This window comes from Myotis myotis, unplaced genomic scaffold (genome assembly GCF_014108235.1).
Source record: "Myotis myotis isolate mMyoMyo1 unplaced genomic scaffold, mMyoMyo1.p scaffold_m19_p_3, whole genome shotgun sequence".
NCBI lineage: Eukaryota > Metazoa > Chordata > Mammalia > Chiroptera > Vespertilionidae > Myotis > Myotis myotis.
In genome coordinates, this window is record NW_023416335.1 from 26,091,667 (window position 1) to 26,112,186 (window position 20,520).

At 40.1% G+C, this 20,520-nt stretch overlaps 1 protein-coding gene across 3 annotated transcripts in view; it reads left to right on the top strand.

The window, feature by feature from the left end:
- Positions 1-20,520, top strand: part of PSD3 (pleckstrin and Sec7 domain containing 3) — a 430,527-nt gene that overhangs the window by 356,311 nt on the left and 53,696 nt on the right. For all 3 annotated transcript variants that reach the window (XM_036298486.1, XM_036298485.1, XM_036298487.1), the window contains one exon: positions 328-521. In XM_036298486.1, coding sequence (XP_036154379.1) covers positions 328-521 — 194 coding nt within the window. The remainder of the gene's footprint in view (positions 1-327; positions 522-20,520) is intronic.

The following is a 20,520-nucleotide window of genomic DNA, read 5'->3' on the forward strand; positions in this document are numbered from 1 at the left end:
TGTTAAACCATTAGAAAACACAATCATTGCCCAGCTGTCATGGCTCCATAGTTGAACATCAACCTATGAACCAGGAGTTCAGGGTTTGATTCCTAGTCAGGGTACATGCCTGGGTTGCAGGCTCAGTCCCCAATGTGGGGCATGCAGGAGGCAGCCAATAAATGATCATCTCTCATCATTGGTGTTTCTATCTCTCCCTCTTCCTTCCTCTCTGAAATCAATAAAAATATATTTAAAAAAGAAAACACAATCATTTATTATATTAAATAACTTTGTTTGTTGAAATATTGTGGTAGGTACTCAATCTTGGTGTTTTTTTCCCTTTAGAGATGATGAAGAGAAAAAAAAGTCTCCATCGGAAGGTACTGATGAAAAGGCTAATGGAACACACCCAAAGACCATCAGTCGTATTGGGAGCACTACCAACCCATTCTTGGACATTCCTCACGACCCAAACGCCACTGTGTATAAAAGCGGGTTCTTGGCTCGGAAAATTCATGCAGATATGGATGGAAAGAAGAGTAAGCATCATTTGTTGTCATTTTCTATTTCATTTATTTTGTCTTTAGGCTCAAAATTTAAAGTGAATTTATATGAAGTAAAGTCAAAGATGAAGGAAAATTATATTACATTGATCTTGAAAAGTATTTTTATTAAAGTTGATAAAACCTCTAAACCTAAGTCAGAAATCCACTGTGGTACTTGGTCTTCTCCAAGTAGAATTATAGAACTTCAGAAATGGAAGGCTTTATTCTTTTCCAACTTTTTGCTCATTTATTCTTGCTTTCAACAAATAATGTTGAGTACCTCCTATGTGCTAGGCATCAAAAAATATAGTAGTGATTAGGACGGACAGGGTCCCTTCTCCATGGCATTTACATTTCCAGTGGTTAAGGGAAAGGTTGAACTAATAACACAAAGAATAGCCAATGAAATAAAATCCCCGAGGCAAGGCGGGGAGGGGAGAGAATTGAGAGATCCAAGCACATGTGGAAGAATTGGCCTTTGAGGAAGATGGACAGTTGCAGCGTAGGCGAACGTGGCATAGTTGGGAAACTGAAGGAGTCCCATCTGACAGCTCTGAAGTATGACACGTGAATATCTACTGATAGTGTTTGAGATTTGAGAGAAATGGAGTATGTTTCCATGTTTAGAATAACATTTGCAGAGTGAAATAGCAATTTGATGTAGTTGAACAAGCGAAGAAAAGCTGATGATGATGCTAAAATTATCAGGCTCTACCTCTAGGGCAGCGGTTCTCAACCTTCCTAATGCCGCGACCCTTTAATACAGTTCCTCATGTTGTGGTGACCTCCAATTTCATTGTTACAAATTGAACATAATTAAAGCATAGTGATTAATCACAAAAACAATATGTAATTATATATGTGTTTTCCGATGGTCTTAGGTGACCCCTCTGAAAGGGTCGTTCGACCCCCAAAGGGGTCACGACCCACAGGTTGAGAACCGCTGCTCTAGGGTGTCACTGCTCACCTGCAGACACAAAGGTGCAATGCTGCGATGGGGAGTCCCACTGTTTCCATCTGTAGGCACTTTTTCTTAATATAGCATAGTCTTCTAGGTTCCAGTAGAGAGAAATATTGTCATAGAGTGGCTTTGACATTGGCTTATGATGCTGAGCAAACTTCTTCATGTTTCCAAGTTCTTGAAGAGCACCCCCATCACATTTCCTGTGCGTCCTCTACACTAGACTACTAGACTACCCAGTTTTCTCCAGCAGCATGTGTCAGGACTCTTGGAGTTGCAGATGACAATAGGTCTAATAAGCTTAGGGGAAAAAGGCCAGGACACAACTGAAGATGAAGTATTGTCACTAGGACACTTGAACCATTTCTGTCTCTATATTATTTTGCACATCAGCTTGTTTCTTTGAAACAGAGCTCTCTTACATGGCTGGCTGGCTACATGAGTATTAGCAGCACTATAGAGCATGTGTTTGGTTTTATCACCAGAAATCTTTTTCATCCCACACTTCCACTATAGTATATTCTGGGGCAGGACTCTGATTTGTATGACTGCCGGGATGGAACATTGTGATTGACAGCACCCACTTGGTTGTGATGGCAAGAGGAAAGTTCCCTCAAGAAGGAATAAGATGCAGTTCTCGGAGAAAGGGAGTTCTTGGTAGACAAAGCAATGGACATTCATCTCTTTTTTCCCAGCCTGCACACACACCCTTTCTCCATACGTCAAGTTCAGACAGTGCTTTTGCCAAACACAGGACAATCTTTCATCTATAACCACAATCTTTTCCTTTATAACCACAATATTTCTTTATGAGTATGTTCTCTGTCCCCCATGCCACGTCCAGCTGTGGCTTCCATCTCCACGGCTGAAAGGTGCTGGGCGGTGTCCAGCCTCCTCAGGTGGAGATGTAGCTTACTCTGTAGGCTGAATGAAAAATACAGCAATAACTGACATACCTCAATTCATATCAAGTGCTAGAAGCAAACAGAAAACTGTGGTTTTAAAATGCCTGTTCAAGGCAAGGAAAAAAAGGAAGCAAAACAGCCATCACTGATCCAGGGAAGGTTACTACGTCCTGCTGGGCCAGGAGAATAGAGCTGACCCAGATGAGCATCTTTTCATTGATCACTTCCCTAGTGATGGATTAACATGCTTGATTAACTTATTCCAACGTGTCACCAGATTTAGTCTGTTGATGAAATTTCCTTTGTCCATGTCTTCCTGGGCCACCGCTGAGGATGATTGGCGAGAATTCCCCAGCTAGAACTGTTCCCTCTGCACTTCACTGAGTGTAGGTCGAAAACCTGGGAGTTTCTCAGTAGTTGAGCCATCACAGACCTCTTGTACCAGGCCAGAGGTTTTCCTGCCAGTAAAACGCCTTTACCGCTTTAGTTACTTCCTTTGAGAACTACTGGTTGATTAGGGCAGTTTTAAGTGTCACGGTTTTGTCTTTTTAGCGGTTTGCGTTCTTCCTTTTACCTGCCTCTGCTTCTGGTTGTTTCTTCTCCTGCCTTAGATTCCCCCAGTTTTTCTACATTGATCCCTTCCACCCTTCACCCACACCACCTCCCCACGCCTTCACAGCACTATTGTCTGTGTCTATGGGTTATGTATAAGCATATAAGTTCTTTGGTTAATCTCTTCTGCCCCCCTCTCCCCTCTTCCCTCTGAGATTCGTCAGTCTGTTGTGTGCTTCCATGTTTCTGGATCTATTTTGTTTGTTAGTTTATTTTGTTCATTAGATTCCACATATAAGTGAAATCATGTGGTACTTTATCTGGCTGGCTAATTTTGCTTTTTCCTAATGTCCTTGAGCATATTTGTTACATTTACAGTAGCCCTTTTAAGGTCCTAATTATTTTCTCTCTGTCATATCTGAGATGTTACATTGGTGAAGAGGGTAGTTTCTATAGTCGTTAATCTTTCGTGGATATAAGTAGAACTAAACTGGTTACTGATCCCTTTTGTTAGGAAATTTCTTTCTAGTTGCCTTAGACTTCAAGAGACGGAATATTTACTGAGCTGTGAAAGCGATAAGAAATTCTAAGTCTTCGAGGACAAACTCTTTAGATTTGTATTTGGACAACCAGAAAGGGATTCGTTTCCTTCCCAGCTAATCTTTTCCATGATCCCCAGCCCAGTTTTTTAGACTTTCAATCATATATGGTTGAACTGGTTTATCTCCATATACCAGATGCCTGAACTGCTTCTAAATGCATCTGCCTCTCTCTTTTGAGAGGTGGTCACTATAAAAAATTGAAACATGTTTTATGTTATTCATGTCTACTGTGCTCTGAAATATAGTACTTTTATATTCAATATATTAAAAAATAAAAACAACAGTGGAGATTTCACAGAACATGGGTTCCAAATAATTTTTGATAAGTCTATGTAATGAAACCTTTTGGGAATATTTATCCTGCTAAGTCTATAGACATTTATTGGGATTCGTCATGTTTGGTATAGGTAGAGCTGTATTGGCATTTGTATATACAGGTAAACATGGCCAGGTTCTCTGATGACAAATATTACTAAAAGTTTTTAATCAGTAATTATTTGGGTCAAAACTCTGTGGAGAAATTAAAAACCTGACTAACTTGTCTCTAAATAACCACTTGTCTGACTTAAGATTTAGGATCTTCCATTATTTTAATTAACTCTGGACTCAGTTTGTTAGATGGCACCCATAATTTCTCATATAAACATTTTAAAAACCTTGGAGGTTTTCTTTGCTTAATTTTATTTATTTATTTAGCCTTTTGTGGATATGCTCAGTTCAGAATTTCTACCTCCAGGAGACAAATCATTATTAAAAGCAAACATTGTATCTCTCATAAAATTATGCTTACCAAACCCATTAAATCTGAAATTAAGGGAAAAGCTTTGAACAGCCAAATCAGGCAAACAAAATGTGTCTTCTGGATTTTTGTCAGATAGAATGAAAAATAAAATTCAATATAAGCTCTTAGTTTTACCAGTCTGATGTAAGATACTTGTGGAAATCAATAGTAACAGGAAACAAGGTACTCAAAATGTTCTAAATGATGACAATAAATAGTCATAATTAAGTGATTACTCAATATTAGAGCTTTATCCTAGCACTTCATGCACTAACTCATTTAATTGCCACCCTGTGAAGCAGGTATCATTATTATTATTATCCCCAGTTTACTGAGGAAGAAATTGATCTTAAATGTCTTATCCTGTAGTATAGAATAACAGGACATCTAGTGAAACTAAAATCTGATTATAGCAAAGGAATTGTAGCATAGTGTTAAAACCAGTCACATGGAAGAATCTTACAAGCATAATATTGAATGAAAAATCAACTTGCAGAAGAATGTGCATATATAACATTCTAAAGCATACAGAGCTGTTTTTAACAGGAATGCCTTCGCTATGGAACAGTGGTTACCTCTGGCAGGGGAGGAGTGTGCACCCAGTCAGGAGTGCCCAGCCGTTCAACTATACGTACTGATAGTTTTTTTAAATTAAGTGATGGCACATGCATGTTTGCTTTATTGCTCTTGATAACCTTTTGCTGTCTTAATGTTTCATAATAAACTTCTAGAAACTCAATAGAATGCCTGATTGCATAGGAAATTTAGAAATAATTGAGGATTTTTTTCTGAAATCTGTGCAGGAATAATTACAGAAAACCCAAAAAACAGAAGTTAGTGATCATCATCTGTTAGTGTAATATTTTAAAATTTCACCACAATAATATAATTTTGTATGTTTTTCACACTTAGAAATGGGAAAGATTTCATTATTGGGAGGTAAAACTGGAGAGGAGGAATGGAGGAAAGCAGGGAGAGAGTGCCATTCTGCTATCTTAGAAAGACAGTGGAGATTGCCTAACCTAGGAACAGATGTTGTTAGCATGCTCTGCTGAAGCTACAGCGGGAAGGCCGGGGAGGGTGTGTGTGTGGGGGGGGGGCGGGGCGGGGGGGTGTAAGAGATCAACCGAAGGACTTGTATGCATGCATATAAGCATAACCAATGGACACAAGACACTGGGGGGTACGGGAGGCCGGGGGGAAGGTCAAGGGGAGAAAAATAAGGAGACATATATAATACTCTTTGTAATACTTTAAGCAATAAAACAAAATTAGGGAGAGAGAGAGAGAGAGAGCTATTGGGAACATGGAAAAGAGTGGTTAAGCTTGCTAAATCCTCATGTCTCACAACAGAAAATCACTAGATTTTACAGTCTATTAATACAGTACCTTGTTTAGTGATATGATGGAAATTGCCCATAGAAACAGTTCAAATGTTAAAGTGTTTTCTTTTAGAAAATGGAAGTGGGGGATTTGGGAGGAAGTGAATCAGAGAGTTAATTGTGTGGACAGATCACTTTAATAATTTTGACATATTTTAATCACATTGCATTTCCAGTATAGATTATTCAGTGATTTTACCCACCTTGGATTTGTTTCTAATTTGAAATATTGAAATGTCCGTTGCTTTTTGAAGATGTGACAACCATATCTGGTTCGTATTTCAGTCTCGTTTCCAATACTCTGTATCTAAGGTGTGTTGGGCAGCATCTTGAAAAGGTTGAGGAGGTTCACTCACTTCATAGGGGTTTACATACTTGCCTGTCAGTGAAAATTTTACAAATTTAGTCCCACATGTCAACTTTGAGAGAGTAGATGTTGTTCTGAGTCACACATACTGAAAATAGTTTTTAATGGCAATGCAGGCAGAATTCTTTGCTATTGTGTAACACTAGGAACAGTGACACTATAATTAAGACATAATAAAAGTGGAATAGGTTTGTTTTTTTCCCCCCAGAAGACAGTTGTCTCATCCTGGTAGAGGAAGACTCTTTAAATGGAGGCAAAGCAGTTATTTTAAAAACAGGCTAAGGTCCCCCCTCCTCTCCACTTTGTGTTCTGTGGCAGCGGGTCTATAATAAAACGGTTTAAGTTACTGATACAGGGTCACACAGCAGCACCAAGAAGGCAGCCCTTTCAGTTCTCAAGCAGTAGTTTGCCCCTTGATCAGCCAATTTTGGTGGCGTTTTATCTGTTTTCAATGGACAACACATCTCACAATTCTACATTTAGACTAAAGGATGTTTTAGATTTTTAAGTTCCGTTTTGATAGTTCATGCCTTTTTTTTCCTTTTACCTTTTATTGCCATATGTCAGCTCCCATGCCTTTTACCATTTATTTCTTTTTATTGCTTTACTGAAATTTACAGGCCCTCCAGTTAAGTGTTGAATACAAATGGTGATAATAGCAGGCACCCTTGTTCTTCTTTTAGCATTAAAAATTTTTTTCAGTTATAGGTGACATATAATATATTCATTTCAGACAGACACCCTTGTTCTTGCTCCTAAAGAGAATGCATATTCCCTCTGTGTTTCTCTGTCTCTTAAACACACACTCTTTCCCTCTTTCTCTCTCAAGAGAATTTTATTAATTAATGACCTGGAAGGTGGAGTGGAGAGACTAGTTTAAGGGAAGACGTGTGGCTATATTCAGGGACTATAATATTGTCATCAGGCTCTGAGTCTGTTTTCTTATTGTGGCTTCTTTTTTTTTAACTTTATTTTTATCCTTGACACTATTACAGAATTCCCCATCTTCCCATCCTCCCCCTTTGCCCACCTCCACCCAGTTCAAACCCCCCTGCCCTCTGGCCATCACCACACTGCTGGTATGTGTCTCTGTCCATGGGTTGTGCATATGTTCTTTGGCTAATCCCTTCACTCATGTCTTAAAAGCTACCCTTCCCTACAGTGGAGTAAAGTTGGTTAAATGAGGCCACCTGCCATTCTCCTCAGAAGTACTATTTTGACAAGGACCCGGGGAATAGAAACTGCAGTCTTTTAGCACCAAAAAGTAATCTGTGTTCCGAATTTTTGTCGTGTTTCCTTCTGAAAGAGGAATGCACAGTTTTCACTGCATCTGATTATTCTTTTTGTACTGTTGACTCATTTTGTTTACATTTTTGGTTCAGTTAACATTTAGGAGAAAGAAGAAAATAATCTTGATGGCTCTGTTATCATTATGTAATATAATGTAATGTTTCAAACCCTTCAGTAATCTGATGAAAATTTGAAATTAAAAATGCAATACTGGTTTCCTAAAGGAAATAATGACAGTGATAGAAATTTATGTCCAAAAAAATCTACCACTGGATTGTATAAACTTAAGAATTTGAGCTTTGAAATGAGATAGGTCATTGATTCATTTTAGAAAACATTTTTGAGCACCAGCTGCGTGCCAGTACATCACTCTTGATGGGGGGGAAAAGGAGGGAGAGACTGTACCTGAGTAGAGCTGAAGTAAAAAAGGAAGGCCATAAAAATATTTGGACACAAAGATTGTGGATAAGATTATTCTGAAAAGGGAATCGGTAACCAAAAGCCTTAACGTGAGAAAGATCAAATGATGCCTGTTAAGGTGTTTAACTCAGGGATGCATAAAAAGAACCTAATCGCTATTTTAGCTACAGAATATCATCATCTCATCATAGTCATCATCTTAGAAACTGCTAAATGGCCACTAAAAGAGTCATTGAGTAAAGTATGGTAGAGCAAGCAACACATTATCATTATTTGCAGTAATTTGAAAAATTATATATATATATATATATATATATATATATATATATATACACACACACACATATATCTTACATATATTTGTGTGTTTTTGAGAGAGATCAACCAAAGGACTTATATGCAAGCATATAGGCCTGACCAATGGACACAGACAACAGGGGGGTGAGGGCATGAGGGGGGGATGGGGAGGCAATGTGGGGATAAAGACACATATGTAACAACTTAATCAATAAAGAAATTTAAAAAAGAGAGACAGTATTCCAATTGTATGGCAGATTGTATGTGCATAGTGAAATGATTGGGAGGTTATATACCAAAATGTTAATCATGGTTGTCTTTGTTGGTGAGACTGGTGATTTTTTTTTTCTTCTGTGTTTTTCCTGCTATTTTCCCTTATGTTTTTATTTACTTTATTTTAGCCATTGACACTAGACAAATATAACATACTAGAGGCCCAGTGCACAAAATTCGTGCACTGGTATGGTGCCTAGCGACTCCTTCCCTTTCCCCAGCTGGCACACCCCCTGGTCGAACTCCCAGAACTCCGGTAAAGGGGACAATTTGCATACTACGCTTTTATTATATAGGATGTTATCAGGGAAAATCAATATTTTGTTAAACATTTATTTAAAATAGACATTAATGCAATGGGATATTTTAAAGTCCTAATGAAATATAATTATGTCTAAAAATATAGAAAAGTTGTTTCAAAATAATGACAAATAGAAAAAAGTACAATAAATATTTATTATAGCATGGTTATTAATAAAAAATAATAATGACTTTAGGACAGGATGGGTGGGTATTTTCCATCTCTTAAAAATTAGTTTATCTATGGGTGTGGTACTGTTTTTACCATATCTGAGTTAGGGATAGGGGATGATTGGAACAGTTAACAAACATAGGTTCATGTTTTAGCAGCACCTGGTAATTGGCATAAGGACTTCCCTGGAGCACTGGAGGCTACGTAAATGGAAGAAGTTCCATCTGAATTGGAAAAGCAGAGATGAACATGCAGGGCATCCCTGGCTATAGGCTGTTTCCAGCCCTTGTGCTGAGCAGCCTTGCAGTGAGGAACACGGTTGTGGGAATCACTCCAGGTCTCCGGATAGTGAGAGCATAGAGGCCTTGTTATCAATATACCAGCATGGCCAAAGGCTGCTCTGGGCATGTGCCTAAATGGGATGTTCAAGGACTGTGAGCCTGAGAATCGTAATCAGACCAGATCCCATGAGCGGCTGCAAGACCACACAGCACTCTCACGGTACACTGTGCCCTTCAGTAGTCAATGTGATTGATGTATTGGCACGAAGCCTTCTTTGTCTAAATAGTGTAAAAGTAGGTTACTGACCAGCTAGTCAGCTGCAGTGTGTGGAAGAAGTCTGTGAGAGAGAGCAGCAGCTGAGAGAGCAAGCTGGGCAGCACAGAAGAAGAGAGCTCAGAGAAGAAGAGGCAGTAGGCACAAAGAATGTAGCTCCTGTGTGTGCAGGAGTGGCTAGAGAGCTCAGACAGAGCTGAGCGCTTAGGCACCACTATGATGTAAGACAATGAGTCTGGGGGCCAGTGTGCAACTGCTCAGATAATAACAGTGGGTATAGACACTGATACTGCTTGTGGGAAAGGTATGTATTTACCAGCCAGTGTCTGGCTGCCTGCCTGTATGGCTATGTGGCCACTGGCTTCTGCAATAAAAACTCATTCTTTTATGCCCACAACCTCTCATGGCTTCTCCATCTGCCCCGTAACTAGTGAGCAGAGAATAAAGCAGGAACTGGGACTAAGTTCACAGCAGTTAGTACAGTGGGCAGGGTTTGAGGAAGAACCAGCCCTGGCATAGTCGATTGGGAGAGTTTAGAAGAATACGTGGACTCAGAACAACTCAGAGCAGCAGTGCTGAGCGGTTCCGGAGGAGATGCTGAAGTCTCCCCTGCAGCTCCTCCGCTTGGGGAAGCAGCCAGCTGCTGCCACCTGCTCCGGAGAGCAGTACCTATTGACCTGCAGTAGCTTTTGCCCAGGAACCTATTTTAAAGGTGCCCATGGGCCTTGGGCTGTTTCATAATTACAATAGCTTATTTGAATTGCTCTTTGTAGAAATGCATGCTCAGCAGGGTCTTTGACTGATGTTCTAGGTCCTAAGGTGCTTGTGAAATAGAAGAAATCTGATTTGGTGTCACTTGATAAGCCTACTTGTCTGATTCAGCAGTTACCTGTGCTTCTCAGCTAGGCTTATGTAAGGTAGTGACTTAATCTTACATTTTATGTTAGCACTTTGCTCTACATTTTATAATGAGCTCTATAAATTACTCAAGAAATTATGAAAAGTTCTTATTTAGTAGGCTTGATTTTCTTGGAGTTGAGTTTCATACCTTTCACATACAATGAACTTACAGAACATCAGTAACATTTTGCAGTGTTGAATTTTTCTAGATGGTTTTTATAAAACAGCAAGTTCTCCCACATCTTCCTTTAGATTATAAGAATTACTAGAGGCCCGGTGCACAAAAGTTTGTGCACTCGGGGATGGGGGGGTCCCTCAGCCCGGCCTGTGCCCTCTCGCAGTCTGGGACCCCTCGGGGGATGTCCACCTGCTGGCTTAGGCCCGCTCCCTGGGGGATCGGGCCTAAGCTGGCAGTCAGACATCCCTCTGGCAGCCTGGGAGCCCTCAGGTGATGTCCACTTGACTGCGGGAAGCAGGCCTAAGCTGCAGCGGACATCCTTAGTGCTGCTGAGGAGGCGGGAGAGGCTCCTGCCACCACTGCTGTGCTGGCAGCCATCAGCCTGGCTTGGGGCTGAGCAGAGCTCCCCCTGTGAGAGTGCGCTGACCACCAGGGAGCATCTTCTGCATTGAGCGTCTTCCCCCTGGTGGTCAGTGTGTGTCATAGTAACCAGTCATTCCCAGTGGTTCTGCTGTTAGGGTCAATTTGCATATTACCCTTTTATTATATAGGACGGAGGCCTGGTGCACATGTGGGGGCCAGCTGGTTTGCCCTGAAGGTTGTCCCGGATCAGGGTGGGGGGTCCTGCTGGGGTGCCTGGCCAGCCTGGGTGAGGGGCTGATAGCTGTTTGTAGGCTGGTCAAGCCCCCAGTGGGGACCCTCACCCCATGGGGGTATGGCCAGCCTGGGTGAGGGGCTGAGGACTGTTTTCAGGCTGGCCACACCCCCTTCAGGGTGGGGGTCCCTACTGGGGTGCCTGGCCAGCCTGGGTGAGGGGCTGATGGCTGTTGCAGGCTGGCCACAGACCCTTCAGGGTGGGGATCCCCACTGGGGTGAGCCTGGCCAGCCTGGGTGAGGGGCAGATGGCCATTTTCAGGCCGGCCACGCCCGCAGGCTAGAAGCAGGTATCTGGGGTTTATTTAACTTCTATAATTGAAACTTTGTTGCTTTGGTCTGCTCAAAGCCTCTGGCAACCCAGGTTCCCAGCGCTTTCTTGAGCAGAGGCTACGCTGGCTGGAAGCAGGTATCTGGGGTTTATTTATCTTCTGTAATTGAAACTTTGTAGTCTTGAGCAGAGCTCAGGGCCGGCCAGCACAGGCGGGAAGCTTGGTTTCCTCCATCGCCGGGGCAACTCAAGCCTCCTGCTTGCTCCAGCTCCATGGCCGCTGCCATCTTTGTGATGAAGTGAGGGTTAATTTGCATATTACTCTTTTATTAGATAGGATAAGCACAGTGACTATAGTCAGTAATACTGTATTGCATATTTGAACATTGCTGAGAGTAGGTCTTAAAAGAAAAAAAATTGCAATCAAGTATGGCGACATATTAATGACTTGCTGTGGGAATTATATCACAATATGTATAAATATCCAATCGTGTTGTTACACCTGAAACTAACATCAGGCTATATGTCAAATATACCTCAATTTAAACGAAATTTTAAGATCATGTTTGTTTCCTAGAATTTTGAATTCCCTTACCACAGAAATTAATTCTTTAATAACTCTTGGAAACCCACCATAAGTTGTCGGGCTTTATATGTTCCTTATGAACCCGAGTTTTCACACCCAACATCATACCCAACATCATCTTGTTGAATTAATCTATACCAAAAGTTTATCCTGCTTTCTCTTCTCTTTGAGCAATCTGAGTTTTCTAATGTGCTTCAACTAAATGATAGAGAAAACACTTTTTTAAAACATCTTACTATTTATTGAGTCACGTAATTTACAAACCTACTTAAGATATCTGTGGCGGGTGGGGGGGTGCGGTTCACGTTTTTAATCTGCTCTCTGGACACAGCAACAAACCAAGTAAATTACATCCTTGGAGGTTCCACTCTAGTGTAGGGGGAGCTCAGTGATAAATCTGTATTTATCAGATGTTGTGACTAATTCAGATGTTGTGACTAATCCAGGAGAGAGTGAAGGGAGTGGGCAGGTGCCCTGTTGCATAGAGTGGTTCAGGAGGACAAAAGGACATTTGGATGGGCGACCTGGTTGAAGTGAAGGGGCAAGTCATGATGATGTTTGGGGAAGGAACATTCTAGCTGGAGAGAATGGGAGGTACAGTTCATTTGTCCAAATTCTAAACAGACTCTTGTGACCCTAGTACTTCTGTTTTTCCTGAAAAAGTAATTATATACTCAGAGTCATTGTGTTTTTTGCTGCCTTCACACTTCTTCTTGTGTCCTTAGCTTATGATGAGATGTCCTTGTTATGTTCTGCCCTCCTTCCCACCTCAGCACAGGTCATTTACTTTCTCCCTGTGCTTCTAGTGATGGCCGCCAGCGAACCGTCTCCTGGGTGGGTGGAGAAAGATCCTGGTTTATAAGTTGTCTGTGTATTTTTGTAGCTTATCACTTAGGTGAAATGTTCTCTGTCAGCTTTTTTCCCCTCCCCCATGATTTATTTTTATTGCTTACATTCACGTTTGACCTCTCCAATGTCAAGGCAGGGCCCAGGACAAAATAGAAACAATAAATATGTTGTGTGTTGCACTCCACTCTCCCTTAAATTAAGGGTGAAAGGTGTACCTCCTTTCTGTTAAAAATTCATCAGTAAATGTCAGGGGGTTTTTTCTTCTCAAAAGATTGACTTTAATATAGAAAAAATCAGAATGCATGAATGGAATTTAAAAAGTAAGTCTTTGTGTTTTAAACTGAAAATTGGACACACTTTTTTTAGTAGACGGTATCCTTAACTTAAAAAGAATATGCTTCTAAGGATAGGTGTATGTTAGCTCATCTAATTTTCAGAGTAACCCTATGAAGTAGGTACTATTTTACTTCTATTTTACAGAGAAAGGAGGTTAACATGGAGAGGCTGAGTGACGTGCCCAAGGTCTCTCAGGTAAAAACAGAATTTCAAACCAGATGCTCTCCATAAAAAATATTATGTTGACATTTCAGTCCAGCGGTCATCTTGATAAAGGGTGGTGGTGATTAACAATGTTGTGAGACTTCCATAATTAGGATTCCTATTTTGATTCAATGTTTTAGTCCCAATATATGGTAGAGATGATGGAGGTCAAAAGAAACCCCCTTTTTTTCCTTCAAAGTCCTGCTGAAAACTAAATCCTCATTTAAAATCTCTGGCTTCCAAATTTTACTCAGTACTAAAATTAATGACTTCTTCCTTTCTTTTGAAATCCGTTGTGATTTTCCTTAGGTCTGTGCTTTGCTACCATTTGGTTTTACAACTTATCCTGTTGTATTAAGTTAGATCGTTAATGTGACTGCTTCTGTCTGAGAACTCTTTAGGGGTAGCGTCTGAGTCCTAATACCTTTATGTAAAAACATTGTAAAGTAATTATGGTAGATGATAACATATTCATTTTATAGATTTATAAACAGAGATGTTAGGTGGCTTGTCCAAAATCAGAGAAATAGTGGATGGACATCAGGGTGCGAATAAAATACAAGCTCCTGGCTGCCTGCCCAGGGTATGCTGTGCCATTATAGAAAGGTTAATTTAGGGTAAAAGTCTTCACTTCTTAAAGAAATAGAAGCACATCCAGAGTGAATATCACCCCTCCAGGGGCCATCTGGGGTAGGATATTTTCCAATCTCTTTTGTTTCATGTTCTGTTCTCTATCAACAATATAAATGTATTCCTATCACATAAAAGAAGGAAATCTTTTTCTGGGAAAAGTAATAGGTATAGGTGATACTTCTGATTCCTTTAGGGCTCCCCCAGTTTTCCCTCTTATAAAGTAGGGTTGACTACACGTAATAGCACCCAATCTTAAAGAGAAATGTTATAAGGATTAACTGATTTTTCAAAAATGTGTCAATTGCCTTAATTTTCAGAGGTGCTATTTATTAAAATAAGAGAGTAATAGTCCTAGTTTATTTCTACCACTCTGTTATAAACCTGGGATAGTACTATCAGTTGTTTAATGTGGTGTGACTCATCTCCCGCAGTAACTTCTGTTGTGCACAGCTTGGACTCATTACTTCAAGCAGTAATCTGAAAGTGTGTGAGTTACTCTATTAAGATTTAATAGTGCTTTATGGTGGTTCCTGAGGATATTTCATGAAAGAAAGTTAGGGATAAATATGCAAGGATTACCCTTAACTTCACTTAATGATTTGTAGGGCTATCATCTTTTAATTTATCTAACTCCTTTGCAAACCAACCACAGAAGGCAAACACCCCCTGCCCGAGTACCTTCTGCTGCCTCAGTAATGTAGACTTAAGAGCTTGCTTCCTACCAAGGTAGCATATCTCTTCATCCTGTAAGAGAGATACTTTAAGAATTTTGCCCAGCCCTAGCTGGTTTGGCTGAATGGATAGAGCGTCAGCTTGTGGACCAAAGGGTCCCAGGTTCTATTCCAGTCAAGGGCACGTGCCCAGGGTTGCAGGCTCAATCCACAGTAGGGGGCATGCAGGAGGCAGCTAGTCAATGATTCTCTCTCATCACTGATGTTTCTCTCTCTCCCTCTCTCTCTTCCTCTCTGAAATCAATAAAAATATATTTTAAATAAATTTAAAAAAAAAAGAATTTTGCCCAAATTTTGGATACTGTCACTAGGGAAGTAGAGCAACTTTAAAAATGTCTTTGGCAAGTCATTGCTGTCAGGTCTTATTTGGTTTACAGTGTCTTTTAACAAGTATTTTAATTAGTTACCAGCATTTAAAAAAATAAAATATTTCCCATAAAGATCCTTCCTTTTTTTTAACCTCTCCTGAAAAGTCAGATGGTTAGGTTTCTTTTCCATCGTGGTCATTCAGTGAGACGGAGGGACATTGCTCCTTAGATAGAGGAGTGCGCTCTCCAGTCTCCGGGAATGGCTGGTAGTTTATTTCATTATCATTTCTATGTTAAGCATTATCTACCTGGCCTGTATAGGCATTTAACTTTGTAACATTTGATGTGTTGTGTTTAATACTATTCCTTCAAGACCGACCATTCATTATACATGGGATGAAATAACTGCCTAAATTTTCTACATCGACAGTACTTATCATTTAGTACATCATGTTCCATATTCACGATTCTACACTCACCAAGCAATCTAGGGGTTCTCATGGAGCATTATCTATGGGGTGTGAACGTGCAGTAAATGGACAGTCCTAGATTTGAATCTCAGTTCTTTTACTCCCTGACCTCAAGCCCTATAGGTATCTTAGTTTACTAATCATTAATATGGGGTTAAAAGTATAGCTGGTCATAAAGCTGTTTTGAATATTAAGTAAAGTAATGCATATCTATAAAAGCCTAAGCAACCATCCGACCGGTAGCTATGACATGCAATGACCACCAGGGGGCAGATGCTCAATGCAGGAGCTTCCGAACTACAGTGACTTGACAGCTGCGGTTCTTGAGTGACGCACCCAGAACCAGAGAGGAGGGAGTCTGATTCCACGGTGTGTCACCTGAGAACCAGGTGCAATCCAGGACCCCTCAGGGGAAGTCAGAGAGCCTGTTTCAGCCTAATCTCTGCAGGCCAGGCCGAGGGACCCCATTGGTTCACGAATCCGTGCACTGGGCATTATATCTCAGATGTCTCTCTTTGTTAATAGGAAGAAGTCGAAGGTATTTTGCATAGAACTATCACATCTTTCATTTCCCTTGCTGTCTGGCCTCTGAGGGCCTGCTTTGCTAGGCAGGCCATGCATGACCCAAGAATTCTTTCTCATTAGTGTGGATATGGCTTACTGACCTTTTCTACTCTTTAGGGGACAAATGGTATTTTTGTCAGGGGAAGACTGTTTTTCAAGCCAACAGACAGGAAAGGTTGGTATATTAAAAGAAAAATAAGCAATGTACGTATTGTCTTTCTGTGCATATTAAGTCTTTCTGATACTACACTTGAAGAAAAGGGAAAAGTAGATGATTAAGGAACCCATAGTGAGAAGTGGTCAAAAACAAGATGAGATTTTCATGTAGGGAAAAATTATCTGCCCTTTGAATAAAATAAAATTGGAACAGTAAGATCTTAAACACAATCTGTTCACAGTTCAGTTCAGAAGAAATTAGCGGGAGAGTACAGCATGCAAATATAAACTTTTGCTTGAAGTTTATACCTTTTGGTGGATTTTTAAAAAAATTTATTTCTGGAAGATATCATTACTCAGGAATATTTTATACCTTTCTCTTTATAAAAGAAGGCTGAAAACCTGTGTTTTCTTTCCCAGTTATGCATTTAACTATTTTACAAAGTTTGGTGATAATAATTGAAGCCAAAATATTGTTCATTCTACTTTATATTTTCAAAAAGATGTCTTCAAATGTATAATAAAAATTAGATGAAAAAAATTAATAAGAACTGGTTTGTAATGTGGAAGATTTAATATTTCCTATATCATCCATCTTTGGAAAAACTGCCAATTTTTTCTTGTGCAAAAATGTAAATTCTGTATGTGTGTGTGTGTGTAACATAGAATAACAATCACAGAAGCCTGCTTACTTATTTTATTTCTTATTTTTACCTTCGGTGGGTAAAAAACAGCCTGCCCCCAGGGCTGATAGTCAGGGAGTGGGTACTGGTTCATTTGTACAGACTGTTTGCCATGGGTATCCCTTCAGTCCTGATTGGGCTGTGTTTTCTCTGATAGGTCAGGTTCTATGCCGAATCAGCTCTTAAATAATTTTTATTTTACCCTTACATCTCAGAGTTAACGAAGACATTGTAGCCTGAGTCTGGTTTAATTTGTCTTTCCCTATTTTGGGGAGGGGAAAATTCCCCCTCTACCCTTCTTGGTTCTTATGGCTGGACTAATTAATTGACACAAGACCAGATTAGCAAGAGAAAAATCAATTTAATACATGTGCACTGCAGATCATAAATGATGCCCTCAGAAATGATGTACCAGCCAGCTTTTTATACTTTTCCAACAAAGAACAGTAAATTTGTCAAGAAATGACAGGACAAAGATACTTAGTATGGGTGCTCATTAGTGAGGACTCTACACAGTTGGGCTTGTGTAGTAAATTAATAAAGGAGCGACAAAGGTTTGTGTACGCTTTTTGGCCTGGATTTCATAGCTCTGGTGATAAGGGTGTCTCGCCCAGCCCTGCTGGAGCAAGGACACCCTGCACAGGGGAGGTTTGTTTCCTGCATTCACGGAGACAGGAAAGGGTCGACATGCCCTTCTTGCACTGGCTGTTTATCAAGTAATTTAAAATCAAAAGTAATCAATGAGCCATTGTGGGATATTTGGGGGCAGCATGCTCTGGGTCCCAACACCTGCCAAGTGAAAGTGGTCAGTGCTGTGGGGAACCAAGTGTTGCAGGTTAGGCGGGGTCTTCGATTCCACAACTTTAGCATGGTTGTAATAGTGGCTCCCTCAGGCAGGTGTGGGCTTCAGCTTTTGGAGCAGTGCTTAAACAGTGTGTGCTCAGTAACTGTTCGCTGCTGCTGTTACGCTGCAGAAATGCTGGGCGGTAAGATCTGTGAGGGCAGACACAGGGAATGTGCCTCAGTCTGAAATCCGCACCTTTGAGCAGGTTGACCTTTGAAGGCCCTGGAGTTCCGAGAGATTAGAGAATGTACCTGACCTGCATGCCCCTCCTGTCTCATTTTCTCCTTTCCCTGCATCCTGCATCCACCATTGCAAAGGATTTCCACCTGGAAAGCTTTCCCTTCTTAACGTGTCCTTAGAACATGTTTCCTCATCTGAATTGCCCTGTACAGTAGCTTTGAAATCCTTAGATAGGTAGCCTCCTCAGCAGCTTACTCTGCCTCTTAGAACTGCAAATGTAATTAATAATGGAGACATTAATGTGAAATGGAGGCAATAATCTCTAACTGAAAGAATTGTTTGGCTCAAATAGAATGTACATTTATGAAGCTAGCCCAGTGCCAGAGTACCACTGTACAGGTGCTCAGGTAACATTGCTACCTTCCCCTTACCTTCCATTTCTTTGTCCTAACTGATTGTGCATCTCTATCCATATTTTGGCCTCTTCCTCTCATCTGGGAAATTGTAATAACCCCTTTACTGGTGTTCCTTGTTCTAATTTCTCCTCTCTCCTACTCCAAATGAATTCTCACTAGATTACAAAATTTGTGAATAAATGTTTTATTTTTAAAAAGAAGAAATCTATTCTTGGCAATATGATGGCCTACACATTCTGAAACTTCCATTATAAAACATCTGAAAGTAATAAAATATTTTTAAATCTAGGGAAGTAAGCTAACTCTGGGGCCGCTAAAGTCCTCAAGGCATCTCTGGATCTAGGGGCCCAAGGAGGGGTACTGGAGATATAATTACAGCTTTTAGTACAAAGGGACAAAAAGATAGAGAGTATGAAAGAGCATGGAATGAGTGAGAAGTTAGAGTGTCTGAGGTTATGATGGGCACAATGGAGGAGAGATAATATTCAAAGATGTAAGGACTAGAGTGTTGGGAAATGATACACAGGAAGCCTAAAGAAGACTGAGTGGGATAAATTAAAAGAAACCTATACTTAGACATTACATTTAGACTCAAGATTGATATTCCCAACAATGATGAGAGCCAAAAGATAGCAAAATAATACCTTCATAAGAAAAAGTAGTTGTCCACCTAGAATTTTTAATGAAATAAAAACATTTTTATATAAACAAAAATATAAAAATATATACTACCAAAAGATTCTCACTAAAAAAAGGTCTCAGTATAGCTTTCAAAAAATACTTGAAAATGGCCTCCAAAAATCCATCTGAGGTACAGAAAGCAGTAATGAATAAAGGTAATAGTAAGCATGAGAGTAAATCTAAACAGACAATGGCTGTTTATAGAAAAATAATGATGTCCATTTTAGTAGTGTAAAAAAAAAAGTAATAGATGCCATCATCTAAGGTTGGAGGCAGATGATTAAAATTAAAGTATTTCAAGATTCTGGTATTCTTAAGAAGAAATAAAGCAATCGATTATCTTTGGACTTTGAGTATTCATATAATGACTATGAAAGCATGGTCTAGTCACTCTAGTGCATAAAATGGGATTTATTTTTCTTTTTTAAAAAATATATTTTATTGATTTTTTACAGAGAGGAAGGAAGAGGATAGAGAGTTAGAAACATTAATGAGAGAGTAACATCGATCAGTTGCCTCCTGCACACACCCCCTTCTGGGGATGTGCCCGCAACTAAGGTACATGCCCTTGACCGGAATCGAACCTGGGACCCTTGAGTCTGCAGGCCGACACTCTATCCACTGAGCCAAAGCGGTTACGGCTAAAATGGGATTTTTTGATCAAGCTCATTACCACCTTTTCACAATAGACAACCAGATTTGTTAAAATACATCTGCCTACCAACTTCCTATCTCCTTATAAATAAAGCCTTTGAATAGGATACAATGGGATTCTAATCAATAATCTCCCTCATTATGTTCATTATGTAACTACAGGAGATTTATACAGTTGTATATACTTAATATGTGCTATGCAATCAGTTTTATCATTCTTCAGTCACCGTTGTGAGCAACAATGCCCCTCATTCATTGGTGTCAAGCCCATGTCTTTCACATGAGGAGCCTCACCAAGGAGCAAAGGCCATAGAGGCAGTGTGTGTGTGTGTGTGTGTGTGTGTGTGTGTGTGTGTGTACCTGTGTGACTGCATGTGTGGCTTTAAAATCAGGGCAGTTGCACCTGTCCCCAGAAGGCCTTTCCCAGCCTGCTCTAATGCTTACTGGTCCCTTTCTTCCCTGAATTCCACTCATTTATGCCCACACCATCTCATCTATAAAATGGAGGTAATAATAGTGCCTTATTTTTAGAATTATGGTGTGGATTCAATGGGTTAATACATGTAAAATCATGTAGAGCAGTGCTTTTATAGCACACTGGCTATATCCTGTTGAGCACTTCTAAGTTATCTTGTTAGGAGGATTGGTTGCTTCCTTTAAGTCTGAACAACTAAATTAATATTAACCAAAAACAAGATTAAGTTTGACATTTCTATGGGAGATGGAATGCAATGCAGGGCTAAAGGTCATTGCATTAGCATTGGTCACCCCTGGGTGTCTCAAGATCACATTTCAGTTGGAGAGATCTTTGGGAACTGTTTCTAGTAGTTTTAGTGTG